A 22,968-nucleotide genomic window follows, 5' to 3' on the forward strand; every position below is an offset into this window, starting at 1 on the left:
AATTTTGGTAAAGTTAATTTTTCTCTTAATATGAGTAAAAGGATAACTTTATTTGGTATGTGCGCACATGTAGCTTGCAAGGTCCTCATACCGTCATACAGTTTTCACTTGACCTCATTTCATGGATCAGTGAACAATGTTAAGTTTTAGTGGTCAAGTCTATATCTCAGTAATAGGTCTGGTATATTCGTTGTATGGAAGGACTGTAAGGTGTACATGTCCAACTGGCAGGTGTAGTTAAATTTTTGTGTATTAATCTGTTCTTATACTGTATGCAATAGTTCTACTATATTTGGTGTCATTGGAATGATTGTATGGTGTACATGTCTAGCTGGCAGGTGTCATCTGACCTTGACCTCATTTCATGGTTTTCAGTGGTCAAAGTTAAGTTTTTGAATTTGGTCTTTTTATGCCCCACCTACATGTATGATAGTAGAGGGGCATTATGTTTTCTGGTCTGTGCTTCCGTTCGTTCGTCCCTCCGTCCGTTCAGGTTAAAGTTTTTGGTCAAGGTAGTTTTTGATGAAGCTGAAGTCCAATTAAAAAAAGGATAGTGTGAGTGGGGCATCCGTGTACTTTGGACACATTCTTGTTTCTAAATACTATACATGCTATATGCAATATTTAATAAGTCATCCAATGTATTCATAATTTGGTGTATGAAAATATTTTATGATGTACATGTTTGTCTTGCAGGTTTTATTTGAACTTGACTTCATTTTACGGTTCATTGCTCAGTGTTAAGATGTTGTGTTTTGGTCTGTTTTTCTTAAACTATAAGCAAAAGGTCAACTAAATTTGTTGTATGGAAGAATGTAAGCTGTACATGTCTGCCTGGCATGGTTTATCTGACCTTTACCTCATTTTCATGGTTCATTGGCCTGGTCAATATTTAGTTTCCTTGGCTAAGTCTGATTCTTAGAAACTATAAGCAATATGTCAAATATATTTAGTGTATTGAATGATTGTAAGTTTTGGTTTATATGACCTTGACCTCATTTTCTAGGATCATGTTAATTTTATGTGAAAGTTGTAATATTTTATAAGCTTTATACTTAAGACTATATCAACATAATATCAATGATTAGTAAAGAAGGCGAGAGATTTCAGCGAGCTCACTCTTGTGTGAAGTTAGCATTAAATTTCTTTGTCTGTTTCCATTATTTAATTCACAAAGATCTTAATATTAAACATTGTTTTATTTGTTAAATATATTTTTTCAGATGAAGAAGACGACATACAGTTACAGAGAATACCAAGAGTAACAATCAGACAACCTAAGTTAGAAAAGACAGATGGTCTCATAATTATGATTGTTGAAATAATTTGTATCCTGGTAGCATCCACGGCTGCATACTGGGCTGGATATTCTCAAGGTAAAAATAAACAGAGAATAAGAAGCAATGTAAAAATTTTAGAAGAGAACATCCATAGAAATTGTAGGTATTAATATTTATTGTCTTCTACTTCACCTTTCTGCCCACCCATAAAATTAACTCTTTGTACACTTCTCCGCGGAGACCCAGACTATACCACTTCTTTACCACTATTTTGATAAATAACAACATTTGATGGAGTTATGGAACTTGACAGGAAACCTGTTCTTGTAAAAACTTCACCCCTGTCTATACATGTATATCAAATAGCTATAATACTTAGTAATTAAGATTATTTGTCATCATATATATTGGATAATATTGAACTATCATTTTGATACATGTATAAAAAAATTCCTGGAAGTGCATTTATAAAAGATGACTATGGGCGGAAAAAAAATTCTGACCATAACCCTTCCCTTTGAAGTTGAATGGTTGCTCCCTAACATGTTTAATTAGATAATAAGCTCCCACTCAGAGAGGCTAGTTTTTTAGTTAATTTTGAGTGTATTTTGTAGGAGTAGGAAACCATTCAGTGTGTTGCAGTGATCTACTAAAATCAACTAGACGAGTTGAAATGTTAACGGCCAATGGTATGGAACAGACACGTAAGGATATTGAACTATTGAAAAATACAACCCAAACATCAGTTAACCTTCTTTGGGATGACTTCGAGCAGAAGGGATTGAGTGTTGATCAATTGGTAAAGGACAAGACAGATTGGAAGTATAAAGATATGGGATATAATGTGGTAGGTTAAAGTGATAATATTTCACTATAAATAAAAAATAGAAATTATTGCAATGGCGTTTACTATTGTGTAAAATGCGACAACCTCGCAACAATTTAAACTCGATTTTTATTTTTTTGTAGTCACATATTGGTATCATCTTGTCGACGTCCACCTTGTCCAAAGACACTTAGTTTCTGGACAATTGAATGGAACTCTATGAACGGACAAGGTTCACTTATGGCACAAAATGGCCTAAAATATCAACTTTATCATAGAACACCAAAAACGTCACAATTTGGTTCGTAAATAGGTCTATTTCAAAAGCCTTAATGCTAAATACATCAGTTCTTTTCATGAAAGTACATTATATTCTGCAAAGTAGGCACATTCATTTTCAACATTTTGTCTAAATATGATGATGTTGTGCAATATTCAGACCTAAAAGCTTTGGCTGCCACCTACTATTCAAAATGTCTTGTAACCAAAAGTTTCCAATTTTGATATAGAATTTATCAATATAAAAAAATTTTGAATCATGGATTGCGGCCAAGGTTAATTATGCAATATACAATTAAAATTATGGAAAAAATTTACCAAAATTGACTTAAAATACTTATCAGATGACAATCCCAATACTAAAAAAGGGATGACGCATAGTTAAATACTTTAATTCAGTCACGGACCCGCGATATCACGGGTGTGTTTTAGTTTTTATTTAAAAGATTTGTAGGGATTACTGAATTTTATTAACCGGATTTTTGTGACAAAAATGTCGGTTATTGATTTGGGGATGTAAGGCGGGCGGGCGGCGGTCGGGTGGCAATCAAATGTCTGCTGCTGTTTTCAGGATAAATGATGGAATTGAGTCTGGACCAGTAGCTTTGTGTGGTTTAAGGTTTTTGAGTAGTTTGTGTACTCCCTTAGCGCTGATTTTGATGTCATCCATGGTGGAATATGGGCCTTTTCCTTTGTTGGGAAAGTTATTTGGTTTTTCCTTTGTGAATATTGACTGGAATTGATCATTGAGTATCTCAGCTTTGCTTTTATTGTCACTTTGCAGAAATCCCAATTTATTCTTCAGTGGTGCTACACCTGTCCATTCTTGACCTTTGCTCTTTATATATGACCAGAATTTCTTCGAGTTGTCTTTATAATTGGTGCTTACTTCTTCCATATATTTTTTGTTGGCTTGTCTGACTTCCCATTGTATTTCCTGTTTGAGTCTCTTATATCTATCCATGTCTCTTTTCTTTTTCGTTTTCCTGGCCTTCTTATGGGTTTTATTTTTTATTTATCTTCCTCCTGATGTTGGTGTTTATCCATGGATGTGTGTGTTTTCATTGGCTCATTTTTGTTGGAACTCTCTTATCTATTGTGTTTTGGATTGCTTTTTTGAATGCTTGCCACATGGTTTCAACATTTCTGTCTACAGCATCTATCAAATGAACAAAGCAGATTAATAAACAAACAAAAAACAATGTGTTTAAATATACCATTGAAAGTTCCTTTTTTATAAAGGACATGATGTAACTTCATTTTGTCTGTTATTGTCATGACTTTTGTAACAATTTTGTTCGATATAACAGCTGTCAATCGACCATGGACGAAAAAAAAATCCCAATTAACCTCGAGTGGTGAATTATTATCCACTCTTTATGAATTAAAATCATATATGAAACTTTCACGGGATTTATTATCAGATATATATATGATATCAAATAAAAAGGGACCACTTCTTCATTTTGAACATATCTGGTTAATACCTGCTCCATAGTGCTAAATATGCGTATCATGCACGACTAACTACGGTAAGCTATTGTAAAAAAAAGTACTGCTATCTATAGAATCGACAAAGAAAGTTAATTCAACGATAGCACGTTATGTGGATCTTTTCTCTACCAGCATACACAAGAGTGCACACGCTGAAATGTCTCGCCTTCTATACTAATCATTGATATTATGTTGATAGTCCTAAGAATAAAGCTTTATTACAACTGTCACATAAACTTAACATTAACCAAGATAACTAAACAAAGACCAATGAACCTTGAAAATGAGGTCAAGGTCAGATGAACCATGCCAGGCAGACATGTACAGCTAACAATGCTTCTATACAACATAATTATATAGTTGACCTATTACCGTTATAGTTTAAGAAAATAGACCAAAACATAAAAACTTAACACCGTCAATGAACCGTGAAAATGAGGTCAAGGTTAAATAAAACCTGCGCGGCTGACATAAAGATCATAAAATATTTCCATACACCAAATATAGTTGACCTATGGCATATAGTATTAGATAAAAAGACCAAAACTCAAAAACTTAACTTCGACCACTGAACCATGAAAATGAGGTCAAGGTCACATGACATCTGCCCGCAAGACATGTACACCTTGCAATCATTCCATACAACAAATAATATATAGTAGACCTTTTGCAAATAGTATGAGAAAAACATTAACTCATGAACCGTTCAACCAAAGCTTTTAAAATTTTAATAAGTTATTACTGACAACTATACGAAGGTCAAGTTCAATAATGGCGATTTTGACTTTTACCGTTCAGGAGTTATGGTTCTTGAAAGATTGAAAAATGGAGTTTCCAGTCGTGTCCGTGCATTTACGCATGAACTGTTCTACCAAAGCTTCCCAAATTTTAATATGTTGTTACTGATGACAGAATGGAGGTCAAGTTCAATAATGACGATTTTGACTTTTACTGTTCAGGAGTTATGGTTCTTGAAAGATTGAAAAATGAAGTTTCCAGTCGTGTCCGTGCATTTATGCATGAACTGTTCTACCAAAGCTTCCGAAATTTTAATATGCTGTTACTGATGACAAAATGGAGGTCAAGTTCAATAATGACGATTTTGACTTTTACCGTTCAGGAGTTATGGTTCTTGAAAGATTGAAAAATGGTGTTTCCCATTGTGTCCGTGCATTTTTTCATGAACCATTCAACCAAAGCTTTTGAAATTTTAATATGTTGTTACTGATGATAAAATAGAGGTCAAGTTCAATAATGACGATTTTGACTTTTACCGTTCAGGAGTTATGGTTCTTGAAAGATTGTAAAATGGTGTTTCCATTCACGTTGTTGCATTTACTCATGAACCATTCAATCTAATTAAGCTTTTCAAATTTTAATATGTTGATACTGATGACAAAATGAAGGTCAAATTTGATATTGACGATTTTCACTTTCACCATTCATCAGTAATGGTTCTTGTGATATTACCAGGACACAAATAAATGTTAATAAATCCGGTTTGCTGTCGTTGTGACAGCCTCTTGTTTCTTTTTAGTATGGATTTTTGAATTTTGTACACATTGAAAACAAACACATGAAAGGCAAAAGTTATCCTGATGTATTGACAGCATATATCAAATTCAATACTTGAGTTTTTTTTCTTGCAATAAATTTACTAAATTCTAAATTTAATTTACCGATCAGGAAAAGACAAATTTAATTTTAGGTCACTATAAATCTATAAATTCCTAATTTATTTCAATTTTTTTTTCAATGTTTATAATGCAGCAAAAAATTGGTTGATTATATAGGGAATCACTGAGGCATGACTGGAGCCCCTCTAGGCAGTCTACTTATAGCTGTTTGCAGATTTTCCTGAAATCTGAATAAGTAATTTTACATTTTAGTCCCTTCAATTAAGGGCATATCCAACAGTTTCAGGGGAGGTAATAACAAACGTAAACGTCGTCTATTGTTTCCCGTAATTTAACGTTGTTTCAACGACGTCATAACGGAATCACCATTGGAATTGTTATGGCCGTCTGGAAAGGGAGGGTTCTTTCATCAAAGGAAAGAGCACGGCGGGAATCGGCAAAAGACTCATGCAGAATATTAACAGAAAATTTAACTCAAATATTTTAAAGATATTTTTGTCCTCTTCGTCTATCATAAAAGAACTGCAATTATCTTGATCATTATAGACCATACTCACTTAAGTTTTAGTTTTATTGAAATTATCTTCAAGACATGCAGAAGAAACAACGAGAACAAATACGTAATGATTTATTATTTAATATTGCATTAGAATGCAAATTATAATTAATTCTTTACCAAACTTTTCCGAGATTTTGTCATTCAGAATAGAAAAGTTTGGTTTTACTTGAGAAAGATGAAAAAAGGTTTCTTGAGAAAAATAAAATACGGTGTAAACTAATTCATCATGCATCTAGCTTTGCGTTGAAGTGCTATCAATGTACAGTAGCTCTTTAAATGACTACGACCTTTAACTCGTAAACAATGTAAAGCAAAAGATGACACTGTAATAAAAAAAATGAAAAAAAATGAAATAGGAAAACATTGTAATCTATACACTGACGTACAAGTAGAAAACATTTATAATTTAGCAAAAAACCGGTGTAGGTCTTCATGTAGGTCTTGGCTAATAAGACACACCCTAACAAAATCAGCGGATCCATAATAGGATAGGAAAAAAAACAGCCATCGAAATACCATAATTCAAAATTGGGGAAAAGGGGGGGGGGGGCTAATAGCTTATCTCAAAATTTTGATCTTATTCAACTTTATTCTAGTACGGCATACGTTTTACCGCTAGCAAACTCTTTATCATGATAATTTATCAATGATTTACTTCAGATCCACTTTCGCCACGTCGTAAATATGCGTGATATATTTGCCACTGGAGCACGGGAGCAATCAATTTATCAGTTTCATATATTGATGCACAATCATTAGTTCTCATCTGATAATTGTTTCTCAGTTTTTCAGTTTTGGTATTTTATTTTTCTTTATATTTTATTTTTAAACGAAAATTTTAGACTTTCTTTCTGCATTTTTTTTTTAATTCATTTGTTTGAATAATCAATAATAAAATAGTTGTCAACATCAGTGGTTACATTGTATGCAGCCAAACTAGCTGGAGGGCAGTAGAATAGAAATCAATCTCAATTGTGTATATGCAATAACTCATATATTGAAGCGTAAAACAACGACAGTCAGGCTCGCTTTTCGGCCCTTTCGTTTATTCTCAATTTATTGTTTTACTGATCTCTTTTATTAAATCAAGTTTTTGTTTTCATCTACAACTGCAAATGGCGCAACAGATGAGTTAAAATGAGCAATGTGACTTATTTGAAGATTCATGTAACCTTTGTTGTTGTTTAGAGATTTTATTCGAAGTTCGTATATTCCTTCAATCATTTATTTAGATGTTCTTTTAACGTATAGATAGCGCGAAACTCTCACTGCACTATGCATCGGATATACATTTTTATTTCGACTAAACGAGTCAACATACAGATATATAGCAGCCTATAAAGAATAAAAAGCCCGAAACTGCAAAATGAATAAAGAATACGGAGTCATTGAGTTTTTAGACAAGTGTTTGGTTGCAAAATTTCACGTGCTCTTTGTTAATTTCGATATGTGAAATTATAGACGGTGTAATATAAATCAGTAAAAGCAAAACGCTTCATTGTAAAGTAACGGTAAAATAAATAATGATTATGGATGACGGACGTCAAGTGGCATACTAAATGAATATTCAGAACAACAAAATCAAATGGAAATATAATATGAAAATTAACCCTGCTTTGTACTATAGACCGAGACACAGAAACGGATTTCTAACGTGTAATACTTTTGTTTTTAAAAGAGGGATGAAAGATACCAGAGGGACTATTTTGATAGTTTGTAATTCCACGGTTTGTATGTTTCACACCAGGGTTTCAAAATTTTGACGAACACAATAGTAAAACTAACTGAATTGTTATCTCGTCCAGATACTGGTTCATTATGAATAAGAAGATGCGATATGAGTGCTATCGAGATAACTTCCCAACAAAGTCACAGTGTGAATACATTTGTCTACCACACTGTCGCACTGCCTTTGAAAAATTAGCGGGGAAATATAACGTTATTTTCGGAAAACGTCTTTTTGGCGCAATTTGTGAGGCTTACGGGAGGGATTGAGTAAACAATATTATATTTCTCAATTTTCTTCAAAAACGAGTATGGTGACAAATATTTTTCAAAACGTTATGACGTTCCATTTTTTTCAAAGAATAACATATCTTACTTTGGCCAAATCGACACCGTTAGAAATATTCAAAAAAATCAAAAATGTGCATTTCAAATGTTCATTTCTTGCCGTTGTTTGGGTCCACCATAACGTTTTTGGCTTTATTTGAATAAGAATTAATGCTTTAAATGGTAAAGTTAGATTTTTCTTACCATCTTGAATTATTTTGCTTCAATTTGAGCCCAAATATATAAGTATATGTTGATTAAAAAATCATATTTAATTTTTTTAAATAAAAAACGTTTTTTACTCCAAAATTGCAAAAATGTTCAATTTTCAGTAGCATTTTTTGCAAAAACGAAATCGACAACATATATTTTTTTGGGCAAAATTTGATTCTCTGTCAATTGAAGAATAAAATATCTTAATGGGAAAAAATTCTCACCGTCAGAAATAAACTGTTGGATATCCCCTTAACAAAACAATTTCCGCTTAACAGTGTATGTATACTTGCATATCAAATTAGAAAAAAAATGAAGTTTGATTTTGTGTTCAATTTTACAGGACAAATTCTCAGATGTAGAGTTCCAAAAATTAGACAATGAATTGAAAAGCCATATATATAGATTTGGTAATCTGTTACAACATCATGTCACCAAATTTAGAGCTGAAAACAGACATCAGCGGTATCATAACTCAAAACTGGAGCAAAAACAGAATGAACTGAAGAATGATAATGCTGATCTTAAAAAAGAACTTATTGAATATGGAAAAAGAAAATATTTGATCAGTGAACTGGAAGATGAAAATCTCGCCTTAATCAAACGAATAAGTGACATCGAAAATCAACTTTTATCAGCTGAAGATCAGATGTATGTCCTTCAACTAAAGGTATCACAATATGAAAGAAAGAAGGAGTTGAAACATAGCAGTGAATATAATGCAGAAGTAGATACAACTGATCTCAGTGTCATTGCACAGCTAAGAGAAGAGAACAATAAATTACAAGTCCGCATAATTGATCTAGAAAATAAGATTGCCGGGTTGGATGCAGATGGAAGACAGAAGGATAATTATCTACAGGAATTAAATAGTTATAAGGAGGAAAATAGAGATCTAATGAAGGACAGGGGTCAACTTCAGACAGAAGTCGATCGTCTCAAAAATCAACTTAAAGAAAGCAAACAATATGCATTTGAACTTGAAAGTCAACTTAAAGAACTGGAAAAGGCAGCTGATGATCGAGAAAAAAGATCACAAGAAGAAATTACAAAGATGAAGATGGAAAATATTAAATTTAGTAACAAAAAGAAAGAAGACTTCAAGAAAGATAAGGTAAATGTTAATAGTTGCTGTACATGTACATGTGCTGATTTGGAAATGAGAAGAAAATTGAAAACAGTAAAATCTAATAAAGTTGTTTAACTTTTTACTACCTATTAAAAAATCTGAATATGAAAAGTTTGACTGATGTAGTTAGATTTCCAATTTTAAATACATATTTATAGTCCTGTTTAAATTCTAAAGTTATCAATCATGATCAGATGACAAGGAAAAATCTTCCAACTGTTCAATTTTTATTATCCTACAGAAATGTGATTTGATCTTTTACTTTAAATATTTTATTACTGTAGATTCATTTATTTTCGTGGTTTGAGGAAAACTTACATATTTGTGGATATTTAATTTCGTGGTTTTGGCAAAGTCTACACTCATTCCTTTAGAAAATTTGTAATTTGTTGAACACTTGAATTCATGGTTCTGTATCCACGAAAAATTGGTATCCAACGAATATTGATGAATCCACAGTAGTTTTATTGTCAAAGTAGTCAACATTACCATTTTAACTATAATCAAGGAAATTACTGATAACCTTAATAGGAATGAAAGAATAACTCAAATATTTGATTTTAAATTCAGAATAACAATGAACGTGCACATACAAAGAAGAAAAGAGCAAGTTCAGACAATAATGGAGGATATAAGTCCTGGTCTGATGCTATGAATGATATTTTGAATAAAACGAGAAGTTCTATGGTGACTGTCAACAAACAGATACAGGAGACTCTCACACAGGTATTTTGTAATATGAAAAAGTTCTCTACTGTTTTCAAACATTTTATATTGAATTCATTTAAGACAAATTTTCTTGTGATAGATATGCATATGTGCAATATTATACATGGTTAAATTTTTGTAAGATTTAAATTTTGGTATCATTTCTACAATAACTAATAAACAAGAGGGAATTTCAACAAAATAGAAGTTTATCTTTAATAAAACTGATAATTGGCAAGAAGATTTTCCTAGTGAATTAAGGCATTTATGTTTGATTTATTATCTTTGTCTAGTGAATTAATTTTCATGTTAAAGGTATTGATGTATGCTTATATATAATTATTATCTTTGTCTGTCTAATAATTTAACGTGTACACCAAACTCTGAGGAGAGGATTTCATCTGTAATTAATATTTTGCAGGTGCTGTTTACTTTTATTAGGTATTAGAAATTAATTCTTATGAAGGAATCTGTTTTTATACGACCGCAAAAATTGAAAATTTTTTGGTCGTATATTGGTATCACGTTGGCGTCGTCGTCTGCGTCGTCGGCGTCCGAATACTTTTAGTTTTCGCACTCTAACTTTAGTAAAAATGAAAAGAAATCTATGAAATTTTAACACAAGGTTAATGACCACAAAATGAAGGTTGGGATTGATTTTGGGAGTTTTGGTCCCAACATTTTAGGAATTAGGGGCCAAAAAGGGCCCAAATAAGCATTTTCTTGGTTTTCGCACCATAACTTAAGTTTAATTAAATAGAAATCTATGAAATTTTGACACAAGGTTTATGACCACAAAAGGAAGGTTGGGATTGATTTTGGGAGTTTTAGTTCAAACAGTTTAGGAATTAGGGGCCAAAAAAGGGCCCAAATAAGCATTATTCTTGGTTTTCGCACAATAACTTTAGTATAAGTAAATAGAAATCTATGAAATTTAAAACAAGGTTTATGACCACAAAAGGAAGGTTGGGATTGATTTTGGGAGTTGAGGTAGCAATACGCAGTTAGGAGTTTAGTTTCGCATTTTGGCCCCTGTGGATTTTTCAAATAGGAAATTTATTGTGTAATAAAATTCATTTTTAGACAGATGAGTGCTAATTTAGCCATCAAAGATGGTTTATAAGAGCATCAAGATTATTTTTTACATGTTTTATGGGCTGTTTTCTGTTTGACAATCCGTATTTTCATAGCTAGACCGGCCATCGGTCCAGAAATTAATGTACTGTTTACAAACACTCTTTTTCTACACGAAGTTTTTGACGCAATTTTACAAAAAAATGAGATGAAAGACATATGACTTTCATTGGATTTGCTGAATGATATATGTACACAGTTTCAGAAAAGGTATTACTTCAAGCGATTGAAATTCTACTTTTAGCCAAATTTTGGGGAAATATGTGACATCTTTCCCCCCCCTTTTTGCAATATTTTATGACAAATAAATGCAGATTGTTGCCATGGATACACCAGAAAGAAATTATATTTTACCATTTTATATACTGGATATAAAATCTATGGAATATTCTGATAACATACATATGCCCATATAGGACACAAACAGTAAGCTTGATATTGCAAGAAAGCAATGAAAAGGGGATGGTAAAATTCATCAGGGCAAATTTGAGTAGTTTTTCCTAACTGTTTATTGCTACCTGAGGTCTGAACAGTTTAGGAATTAGGGGCCAAAAAGGGGCCCAAGTAAGCATTATTCTTAGTTTTCGCACCATAACTTTAGTATAAGTAAATAGAAATCTATGAAATTTAAGCACAAGGTTTATGACCATAAAAGGAAGGTTGGGTTTGATTTTGTGAGTTTTGGTCCCAACAGTTTAGGAATAAGGGGCCCAAAGGGTCCAAAATTGAACTTTGTTTGATTTCATCAAAAATTTAATAATTGGGGTTCTTTGATATGCTGAATCTAACTGTGTATGTAGATTCTTAATTTTTGGTCCCGTTTTCAAATTGGTCTAGACTACATTACGGTCCAAAGGGTCCAAAATCCACCTTAGTCTAATTTTAACAAAAATTGAATCCTTGGGGTTATTTGATATGCTGAATCTAAAAATGTACTTAGATTTTTGATTATTGGCCCAGTTTTCAAGTTGGTCCAAATCAGAGTCAAAAATTAAACTTTGTTTGATTTCATCAAAAATAAAATAATTGGGGTTCTTTGATATGCCAAATCAAACTGTGTATGTAGATTCTTAATTTTTGGTCCCGTTTTCAAATTGGTCTACATTAAGGTCCAAAGGGTCCAAAATCAAACTAAGTTTGATTTTAACAAAAATTGAATTCTTGGGCTTTTTTGATATGCTGAATCTAAACATGTACTTAGATTTTTGATTATGGGCCCAGTTTTCAAGTTGGTTCAAATCTGGATCCAAAATTATTATATTAAGTATTGTGCAATAGCAAGAAATATTTAATTGCACAGTATTCAGCAATAGCAAGAAATCTTCAATTGCACAGTATTGTGCAATAGCAAGAAATTTTCAATTGCACAGTATTGGGCAAAAGCAAGAAATCTTCAATTGCACAATATTGTGCAATAGGAAATATTTCCAATTGCACAGTATTGCGCAATAGCAAGAAATATCTAATTGCACAATATTGTGCAATAGCAAGCAAGTTTCAATTGATTGGAGTTATCTTTCTTTGTCCAGAATAGTAGTTGAATCAACTTAAATCATTGTTTTATATAATATGCAATGTATATTCACTTTTACTACCAACTGATAAATTAAAACAATCTTTACCATTCAGTGATAACAAGCCCCTTTTGTTACATTTTAATATTTTATGATGTATTTAAATGAGTAGTTATTGTTGCAAACTCCATTAGAAATTTGAATTGAGATCAGTTTTGAAAAAAGGGAAAGGGGGATGTGAAAAAAAGGGGGGGGGGGGTTAATTTTTTCTCGTTTTAGATTTGATAAATAAAAAGAAATTTTCTTCAAACATTTTTTTGAGAGGATTAATATTCAACAGCATAGTGAATTGCTCAGAGGCAAAAAAAATATTTTAAGTTCATTAGACCACATTCATTCTGTGTCCCAAACCTATGCTGTGTCAACTATTTAATCACAATCCAAATGTAGAGCTGAATCCAGCTTGAATGTTGTGTCCATACTTGCCCCAACCGTTCAGGGTCGACAACCTCTGTGGTCTTATAAAGCTGCGCCCTGCGGAGGATCTGGTTTACATATAAAAAAAAGACATTCAATGTTATTGCAAATAGATCACCAAAAATGCTTCGATTGTGTTTTTATTGAAATATTTATTAAATATTTATATTATCTATGTAAACTTTTATGTTTCAGGTAAAGAACCTGTCTGGTGACCTTTGGAAAAAGCATGAGCCAAAGGTCAATCATATCTTGGCAAGCACTTATGAAACAGTAAAAAAGAATGTCAACAATGTTTCTAAGAAAGTAGTTAAAGCTGCAGCTAAAATTGTTCAGAAATCAGCTAAATGGATAAGAAAATACAAGAAATCACGCAAAAATAAGCACAATAGAAACCAGAATGATGACTCTGACCAAGATGGGTTCACAGCTTCAACTTCTAGAAGGAAGTATGAAGATGGTTCTGATGATAAACAATCTGATGATGACAAGCAATCTTATGACCAATATGAAAAGCAATCATACGACTTTGATCAAAGAGGACCTGGCACACATGGTTCCACCCGTTTGAAGAAAGAATTAGAGAATCTGTTTGAAAGTGTTGAATATGTCAGTACTAGGAATGATCTCTCATGTGGTCAAATTATTGACATCATGGAAGATTTTCAGCATTTCAAAATGAACGAAGGGATCAATGTTTTATTGGAGGAAGAAAAAACTTGGTTTTATTGTCAAAAAGCCTGGTTTGAAAACATGGCCTATTCTGATCCCAATGTTGATACAGAGTGTAGAGAGAAATTGGGCAGACGTCAACTTGCTGCTGCTGATCATGGATGCTGCCCATGTCTTTATAAACATGGCAGATCACAGGGGAAATTCTGTAATCTTAATAATGGATGCAGTCATCTCAATCCAAAGGAAAAGAAACCAATTAATAAAAGAAGAGATCAGAAAAAGAGTAAACAGCAGGAAGGCACAAAAGATTATACCAGTGATGAAAAAACAGTCCAAAATAAAACTGAGGAAGACTTAACTAAGAACCATGGAGATTTTTCTTACTGTGATCCTTTCAGCCAAGATCTAGATTGTGGAGATGAGTCATGGTATCTAAAAAGGATGACAGACCGAGAACATTTAAGGAAATACAGAGAAAGTTCCAAAACAGATTGGGTGTTCCACAGAGCAGAAGAACGTGACTACCATAGAACTCAGCCTGACAGCTGGTATTTCAATAAGTACGGTGGTGGTCAAGCTTATGAGTCTCACCATGATGATATGGTATATAAAGACATGGACTTAGATAATGAAAGCCACGAAGATAATGAACATGAGGATGATGATGGACATGTGGAAGACGATGAACATGAGGAAGACATTGATTATGGTCATAATAAGTTTAGTTATGAAGATTTATGATTTGAAGTATTTTTATTTTATTCATATTTTCTTGAGAAGGGAGGGATGCTTCAATATTTAATTTCATTTCAGTTGACAATACTCCTTGTTGGTGTCAAATGAAACAGGAGGACTCATATGAATTCAGAATAGGGAATTTGTTTTATGTTTTCTAAAATATTTTATAGAGTAGCCTTAAGGGAATACTATTAGAAAGGTTAAAGCATGATAATCCTCCAATATATAACAGGTTATTTTCACAGAATATATAAGAGTGATTCAAAATTTGAAATTGTTTGCCTGTTTATAAGTCATGCATTGTTTCAGTTATCACATGAAGCTAATTAATTAAAAAAAGTATAGAAAAAGCCATTATTTGTAGTAAGCCTCTTGTACAAAACATATTCTGAAGGCTTTTAATGGTAAAGTAATTAGTAATATATATTTCTTTGGTTAACATTGAAAATGGTATGTTTGCTGTTGACTGATAATCAATACTTTTCAATTTATTGTCCATCTAATGAAAGATTTTAATCTTTTTTATTGACATTTTGCATTAATTAGGCATGGAGAAAGCATTTCAAGAAATTTTAACAACAATTTACAGGAAGGATTTCATTGGATAAATAGCAATTTGACAAACACTTATTTTTATCATTGATGATTCTTTATGAATAGTAGGTTAGCAAAACATTTGGCTCCTTTTAAAAGAGTTAACTCCCTTAGGTGTTCTGCCTCCCCCCTCTTTAAGCTTATTCAAATTTGTTGCTTTGTTACTACATGTATATGTAATAGTGCTATTTGTTAACAATGCCTTACCCATATAGTTATCTTTGGTATTTTTTGCCATACTGTTAATTTGATTCAATATGTTTGCAGTGTTAATTCATCATTTTATATTTGTAATCAATTAATTAGAAAGTGTGCCACTGTAGGAATGTTTATAACATGTAAGACACACACAAAGGAAATTTATATATTTTCGTCATCTACTTGCATTTATTGTACAAAATAGATCTTTTTTGGATGATTTTCCAATTGAATTCTTAAAAATCCTTCTTTTCACAATAGCAAGTAATATCTGCTGTTTTAATAAGAATTTTTGTTGGGCAGATCATATTATTTTTGTTACATAAAACATAGTGGCCTTTTGATAAGTTGTTAATTTTAAAATTTTATCATAGTATTTTACTATATATACATGTAAATCAAAGAAAGGGTATTTTTAGATAAGTGATAATAAATAATTCATTTTTGTGTTAAAAAAAACTTGCTTGGATTTAACACTGTGTATATACATACAATAAAAGTAGTGATAACAGTTTTGACTTCTATTATAACAGTCGTTTCATTGTATCTTTTCATAACTATTAGCATTCAGTGGATAAGGTCTTCCTCGTGATCAAAAATTAAGATTTAGAAATAAAAATAAATAGTTACACATAAATTTTTTTAATTAAAGACCATTGTCTCTGATATACAAAACCTCAAAAATCTCAATATAAGTGCATTGCTCCATTACAAACAGTTGTTTTTAAAATATAAAGATTATTTATATGTACTTTTATAAAATATATGTACTAATTTGAAAATAATTATCATAGCAGTGGGACTTGGGAATTGTATAGAAGTTATCAGTACTGTAAACCAACTTATTTCACAGATACTTTATTAAATCTCACAATTTTTAAAGTCACTTGATGTAGTTAAATGAGAAAAGATTCAATTTTAAAATTTTATTTTCACTTTATTATTCTCATTGGGGTATTTGTGAAAATAATTCACTCTCAAAAAAGTTGGTTTACAGTAACTTTAGTGATACATTTATTTTTATTTTTATTTTGTTCAAGTATTAATGACTGTGATCATTGTTTTCTGTTTTGAATATCTACATATCTGGTTATAAAAATATATGAAATTTATTTTCTGTTATAATACTTGATGGCATGACTACTAAGGATTCATTTAAATATTTGAGTGATGCCAATTTTTCAAAAAATTAAATTTTCTATAGGCATATGCTCCATTAAATTAAATATTCTCCAAAGCTATTTTCCCCAATCCATGGAAATTGGTACTCATGAAAATAAATGAATCCTCTATTACTTTTACTCATTTAAAATATAAAAACAAGAAGATATGATATGATTGTCAATGAGACAACTCTCCACCAGAGACCAAATGACATGGAGTAAGCAACTATAAGTAACCATACCGCCATCTACAATGATAAAAAACATGCAACATAAGTCAGCTTAAAAGGTCCTGAAATGACAAATGTTAATAAATCAACAGCCTGATTTATGTACAAAATAATTACATGTACCAAAAAGCAAGCATGATATACAGCAACAAACAACAACCACTTAATTACAGGTTCCTGACATAATACAGACACATACAGAAAGTGGCAGCTTCAACATACTTGCAGGCGCGTAGCTCCCTATACGCTAACACGCAGTTGCGTGCACAATGGATGTGGCATGCCAAAAAAAATTGCAAAATAAAAATTTATAAATTAAATGTTTAAAGGAAACACATATGTTGTCACTTTTTTAATTGATGAAATGTCATAAAATAACGGCATTTGGTTTCAAAATAGAAGTTTTATTGGAGATCATGACAAAATCAAACAGTAACTTGTATCTTTTACAAGATTTTAATTTGTTATACTCAGTCTAAGACAATGTAGTTTCGGAGCACATTTTACAGAGTACGGTTTATCTGTTTGGAATGAGATGTACCAATCGGCATTCGATTTATCAGTAACCTTCGATATCGTAGAAAATATGCCACAGCGATGTGTTCGACAGACTACCAGAGCCAATCACCCTGCAAACACGCCAAAAGCTGAGTATTGGAAAGTATCATTATATTTTTCGTTTATAGACCATATGATAATGAAACTGGAGAGTGAAGTCACATCTGGTGTTATCAGAAAATCGCTTCTTTGTGCCGTATCTGCTTCCTCATATTGTAGGAAATATAACAAACGAACAAATCTCAAAATCGTCTGAGACATATGAAACTGAATTGGTATGTAATTTTGGCGAATTCAGTTGGGAGGTCTCACGTTGGCGAACACGTACGCTGGTTTATAACATCTCGCAAGTGTTACTGTGGAGATCTATCAGTGTACTACGTCTGTTGAAATCAAATGTTCGATCAACAATGAACAAGGACAGGTTATCATTGCTTGCATTACTGCATATTCATCAGGATTTCAGTGTGAATATTGACAAAGTAATAGAGAAGTTCGTTTCTGCCTAGACCCAAAGAGCAGATTTTCAACAATTTTGAGTAAATTCTGTATCTGAAAAATGTGTAGTTTATGTTTTCAATTAACCATGATTTACCCTATTCAGAAGCTTTATCAATAGTTTGACGTTCATAAATTGTTTATAAGTCTTATCTACATGTAGCTCCTCTTTCAACTGTCCTATGACCGAAAACCAAAAAAAAAAAAATTTCTGCATGAATAGATCCCAAACTTTTTCGCCTCACTCCGCTCGGCTGTAAATGCTTGCACATCGTTTCTTTCTAGCTACGTCCCTGACTTGTGTGCGTCAAAGCCCTCCCCTTACCTCCGACAGTAGTGTAATAGCCCAGATCTGAATTAAAATAAGTTTAATGTTTAATTCATCAGATTGATACAAAGCACAAAATCAGGTAACAAAAACACCGAATAAAGTTGACGGGTATATACATCCCCACAACAAAAAAGACACTCGAGTACAGATTTGAGAGTACTCACAGTTACTGACATCTAGTCCAAAGCCAAAAACAATTAAATAAAAAAATTCCTTTCTCATAGACAAAAGTGATAATCAGTACAAAAAAAAATTAGGCTATAAACATCATCTGTGTAAAAATTAGGATGTGCTATGCTGTTTGAAATAACATGGAGATAGTCATACTACCACACCTATGGAAGAATTGAGTTTAGGATTTTAGTAATTTGTGGTAACATAATTCAAAATTTAACAATTATTAATTTACCAGTTATATATAGATTACATTAATTGCTATCCAAAACATTGAATATATATTGGTATTATAGACAACAACAAAGAAAAGCATATGGTGCTTAAGAACCATCACCATCCAAAAGACATTCTTTTTGTTAAAATTTTTATGTCGAGTTTCCCATGTAAAATTGAATTATCTGAATCTAGTAAAGGACAGTTATTACTGTTTATATATGATTATTAAAAGTCATTTTCTTTATGTAAATATCGGCAGTATATTTAGAAAATTCTTTATTAACAAATGAAAAAGTATTATCCAGTTATAACAATAAGTGTTGGGGAATTTCGCAATTAAATATGGCAGGTTTTCACTGAGTTTGGCCATTAATTGAGATTCATAACCGTACTAGAATACGAATAAATCTGATATTAAAGGGACACAATTGGTTCCCATATACTTACACCTTTAACTTGTCAATACACTTTAGATCAGATAATTAGTTCACTAAGGACGAAGTCCATGCAGACTTTAGGTTTGCACCCAGTCTGTCTGTCATGATATGTCAGTTGGGCAAATCACTTTTACTCACTTTTTCCTCATGGAACCTTTTTAGATTTAATCATGTTCTTTGTCTTAAAATTTATTTCAAGCATCTGTTAATTAAGTTCAAATTTTTACTCCTGAGTTATTACTACATTTAAGCTTGTCATCAAGTTTAATAATAAGTTTTATTGAGCCCTGCTACATGTGCCTTTTGGACAAAAATCTAAATTATAAAAAATATGTACTAAACAAATTATGTCTGTTAGAGACATAGATATTTTGACTTTTTTTCTGTTAAGTTTACATGTGATTGTTTCCCTGTGTACAGTTTTTGAACTATAGTTTTGATATTGATTTTACTCCAATCTAATTAAAATATTGATCTCTATTTACGTTCTACTACATGAAGTAGATTGATTTTACTCTCAACAGAATGATATTTTTGTATATAGTTGAAAGACTATATTTCGATTGATTCAAATGAAAATACATGTCCCGCCCCTCTTAATTCGTCTCTGTGCCGTGATTTTGTAAACCAAAATTAGAACTTACGTTCCTTTCTGAGATCTTTTATATTATATATATATTCCTCTGCCAGTTATATTATAACGCTCTAGCAAATAAGGGTACTAGTTTGAAATCTGTGTTTGTCCTAGTCAGTTTCCCGTGCATTATTTGCCATGATATTTTTTTTATGGATCCTGGCACAAGTACTTGAAGACAAAACATTTTTTTTCATCCACTTTTTCCACTAATTTCCTTAGCCTGTTTCCCTTTTCACTTCATCTATTTTCGTGTTTAGATATATATAGAGAGAGTCAGGCTAAGTGTAAATAAAGGCAACTGTAGTATACCGCTGTCCAAAAAATCATAAATCGTTATCGATTGAGAGAAAACAAATCTGGGAACAAACTAAAACAGAGATGAACACATCAATTATAAGAGGACAACAAAGGAAGAACAGAAACACTGAAATGCAACAAAAACAATTGCCAACATACAAAAGCGAACTATTAGATGACAACTGCCTTATTCCTTACTTGGTAAAAGACATTTTAAGAAAAATGGTGGGTTACACTTGATTTAATGGCTAACCAAACCTTTCGCTTTCTGACTCGAAATGTTAAATGGTATTGCTTAAATTACAACAACGACAGACACCACAGGATATCACATTTCACAATACTCGTCCGAATAAGTTTCATGACAAAGGTGCATGGTATTGAAAGGCAATTTTAACTAAATGCGGCGTGAAAAGATTTACTGGATAAAAAGGATTAAGTTTTATATACTTCAACTGCTAACTTTTTATAAAAGACGTGTACGTTGACTTTAAACCCGTTATCATATCTGTGAAATCCTTCAGAAATGTACTGCTTTTGAATCAGGGGCGTAGCTAGGTATTCAGTCAACTGTATGCATCAATCGGCAGGGGGTCTGGGGCCGCTTAAGGCCTCCAGCAGGTCAAGGGCAGAGCCCTGGTAGGGGGTTCAGGGGGCGAAGCCCCGACGGAAAACGGTTTTCAGCGTTTTAGCTGCAAAATTTTATGTACAAAAATATTAAATTTACTGGTTATTTAATCATGATAATTATAATATACATGATGAAAAGTTCGAAGAATTATGAATAATGTACCATAAAATCTGACTGTTGAATTAAAATACGCAGTACAATCCGTAATATAAAAAAAAATTACAATAGGCATTGCCCAGCGTAGATCAGCGTATCCCTTTAATTAAGCAGTACACCCTGTTTGGATTATCATATCTATTCCGTTCTGATTAACCTAACTTTGATTAATAGTACATATTGACGATCCTTCATTAAAAATAGGCACGTAACTTGACACTGATACTACTATATAATAGAACTATCCTTTTGGCTAGCATCAACCATCAATCTTTTGAATCTTAAACCTTCACCCTAGCCACACAAACACATACAGACATAGTCGATGCCTAACAAAATTCCAGAAAAAAATCGTAAATTGCTTTATATCCTCTAGTGTAAAAGCCCTACCTGCTTAGGAATTTTGAATAATTGTGGCCATTACACGCAGATTTGAGAGTACTCAAAATTACTGGAAGCCAGTTGATTGATTGACTTTTTTACATGCTGTCAAATATTCAGTATGCAAGTTCAGGACCGTTGAATTTTTTTTTTTTACAATAAATACAACTTGGAGCATAGGTCCTGTAATAGGTGTCGTCCAGGACGAAGGTCTGGACATTTAAAATTGCAATGTATTGTAAAATGAGGGATTATTGGATAGGAGCAGAAAGTTTGCCTTTCAGTAGACCAACTACGCACTCCTCAAAGATGCATTCTCTCTATACAACTAGGCGTCGGATTTAATGTCCCCATTCAGACCAGACGTGACTGCGTATTGATACATCCTGCATAGCCAAACGGACGGCCAACAATGGCAAGTCGGGTGAAAACTAACAACAACTAATTAAAAAACTCATGTGTCTAAGTTGAGGTTCATTCAAGTTTTTGTTTAGAGAAGTGAAATGATCTGAACCAAAGTTCTAGTTTATAGTTTCTATATAAGGTAAAATCGTAAAAACATTCAAATCTATTCAATATTCCATTCACTAAGGACAGTGTACACATACCATTCGATAATTAAAGAGTTTTGACAACTTCACCGGCTTTCATCTACAGATAACGTTGTACATTTTTTTTTTATTTGATAAAAAAAAAATATTTGTGCATGAAAAAATTATGTGCAGGCATGTGCCTAAAGTGCCTAACGGCAGCTACACCCCTGTGAATTATTGCATGCCTTCTCGTTTTTGATAACCTAGGTCTCGTGATTGAGGTTACCTTAGACGGAAAAGTCATCGGCCAATCAGTTTAAAAACGAGACGGCAATAATTAAAAAACCAACACAGAATTACGGAGCACTTGAAAAATAAGCGAAATGATAGGCAAACAATAGTGCAATGTTTAATATTTTATTATCATCTATGCTTTTTTATTTGTATTTTGTCATACAAATTGAAATGTACCCCGTCAACACTTTTACACCTCAGTGAATTTACAAAAAGAAACATTCAATTCTTAATTGCATTGGCCCAAAAATTCTATGTATGCATGTGCTATAATACATAAATAGATAGTGCAGATCACATCCCACATGGTCTTTATTGGTTTATAAGCATTAAATCGTCCTATTTGCTGCTCACGGTAACGTGAAATGTATATATACATATGTATACCATCAAAGGCCCGACAGTCCGACTGTGTACCGAGCATATTTGTGGACTGGTGCATATGATGGTAAATAATAAATTAGATAAATATATTTACTTTTTAATTTGTTGACTGTTGATTATGTAACCTCCAACATGTTCAATGGCAAATATTTCACGCACCAAGTTCAGGACAATCCAGGGAGGACAATAGTTTATTTTTATGAAACAAAGACATGAATATATGATTGAATCATGAATGCATATATATAAAGCACTATATGTTGAGTACAATGTCACTGAATCATATTGAGTAATCTAAGATACGACCAGTATTAATACAATAATTATACGTCACAGGCACTTGTTTCTGTCAATATGGAGTTTACTATCCATACCAGTATGTGTACGGGTAGGGATAGGTAAACCCCATATTGACAAGTGCCTGTGTATAGATCTGTATAGTATACCGGTATTGATTATTCAATGCAATTATCATGTTTTGTCATTTCTTTTGACCAAAGTATTTGCCTGGCTTTCTTTAGTTTGTGATCATGTTTGA

General features: G+C 32.3%; 1 protein-coding gene across 3 annotated transcripts in view; it reads left to right on the top strand.

Annotated features, from left to right (window-relative positions):
• The window catches only part of LOC143073310 (uncharacterized), a 30,449-nt gene extending 13,830 nt beyond the window's left edge, over window positions 1–16,619 (top strand). For all 3 annotated transcript variants that reach the window (XM_076248742.1, XM_076248743.1, XM_076248744.1), the window contains 5 exons: window positions 1,224–1,376; window positions 1,895–2,127; window positions 8,684–9,454; window positions 10,040–10,195; window positions 13,498–16,619. In XM_076248742.1, coding sequence (XP_076104857.1) covers window positions 1,224–1,376; window positions 1,895–2,127; window positions 8,684–9,454; window positions 10,040–10,195; window positions 13,498–14,718 — 2,534 coding nt within the window. In that variant the 3' untranslated portion in view covers window positions 14,719–16,619. The remainder of the gene's footprint in view (window positions 1–1,223; window positions 1,377–1,894; window positions 2,128–8,683; window positions 9,455–10,039; window positions 10,196–13,497) is intronic.
• Window positions 16,620–22,968: the final 6,349 nt, after the last annotated feature.

Source organism: Mytilus galloprovincialis, chromosome 4 (assembly GCF_965363235.1).
Source record: "Mytilus galloprovincialis chromosome 4, xbMytGall1.hap1.1, whole genome shotgun sequence".
In the NCBI taxonomy this organism is placed as follows: Eukaryota; Metazoa; Mollusca; class Bivalvia; order Mytilida; family Mytilidae; genus Mytilus; species Mytilus galloprovincialis.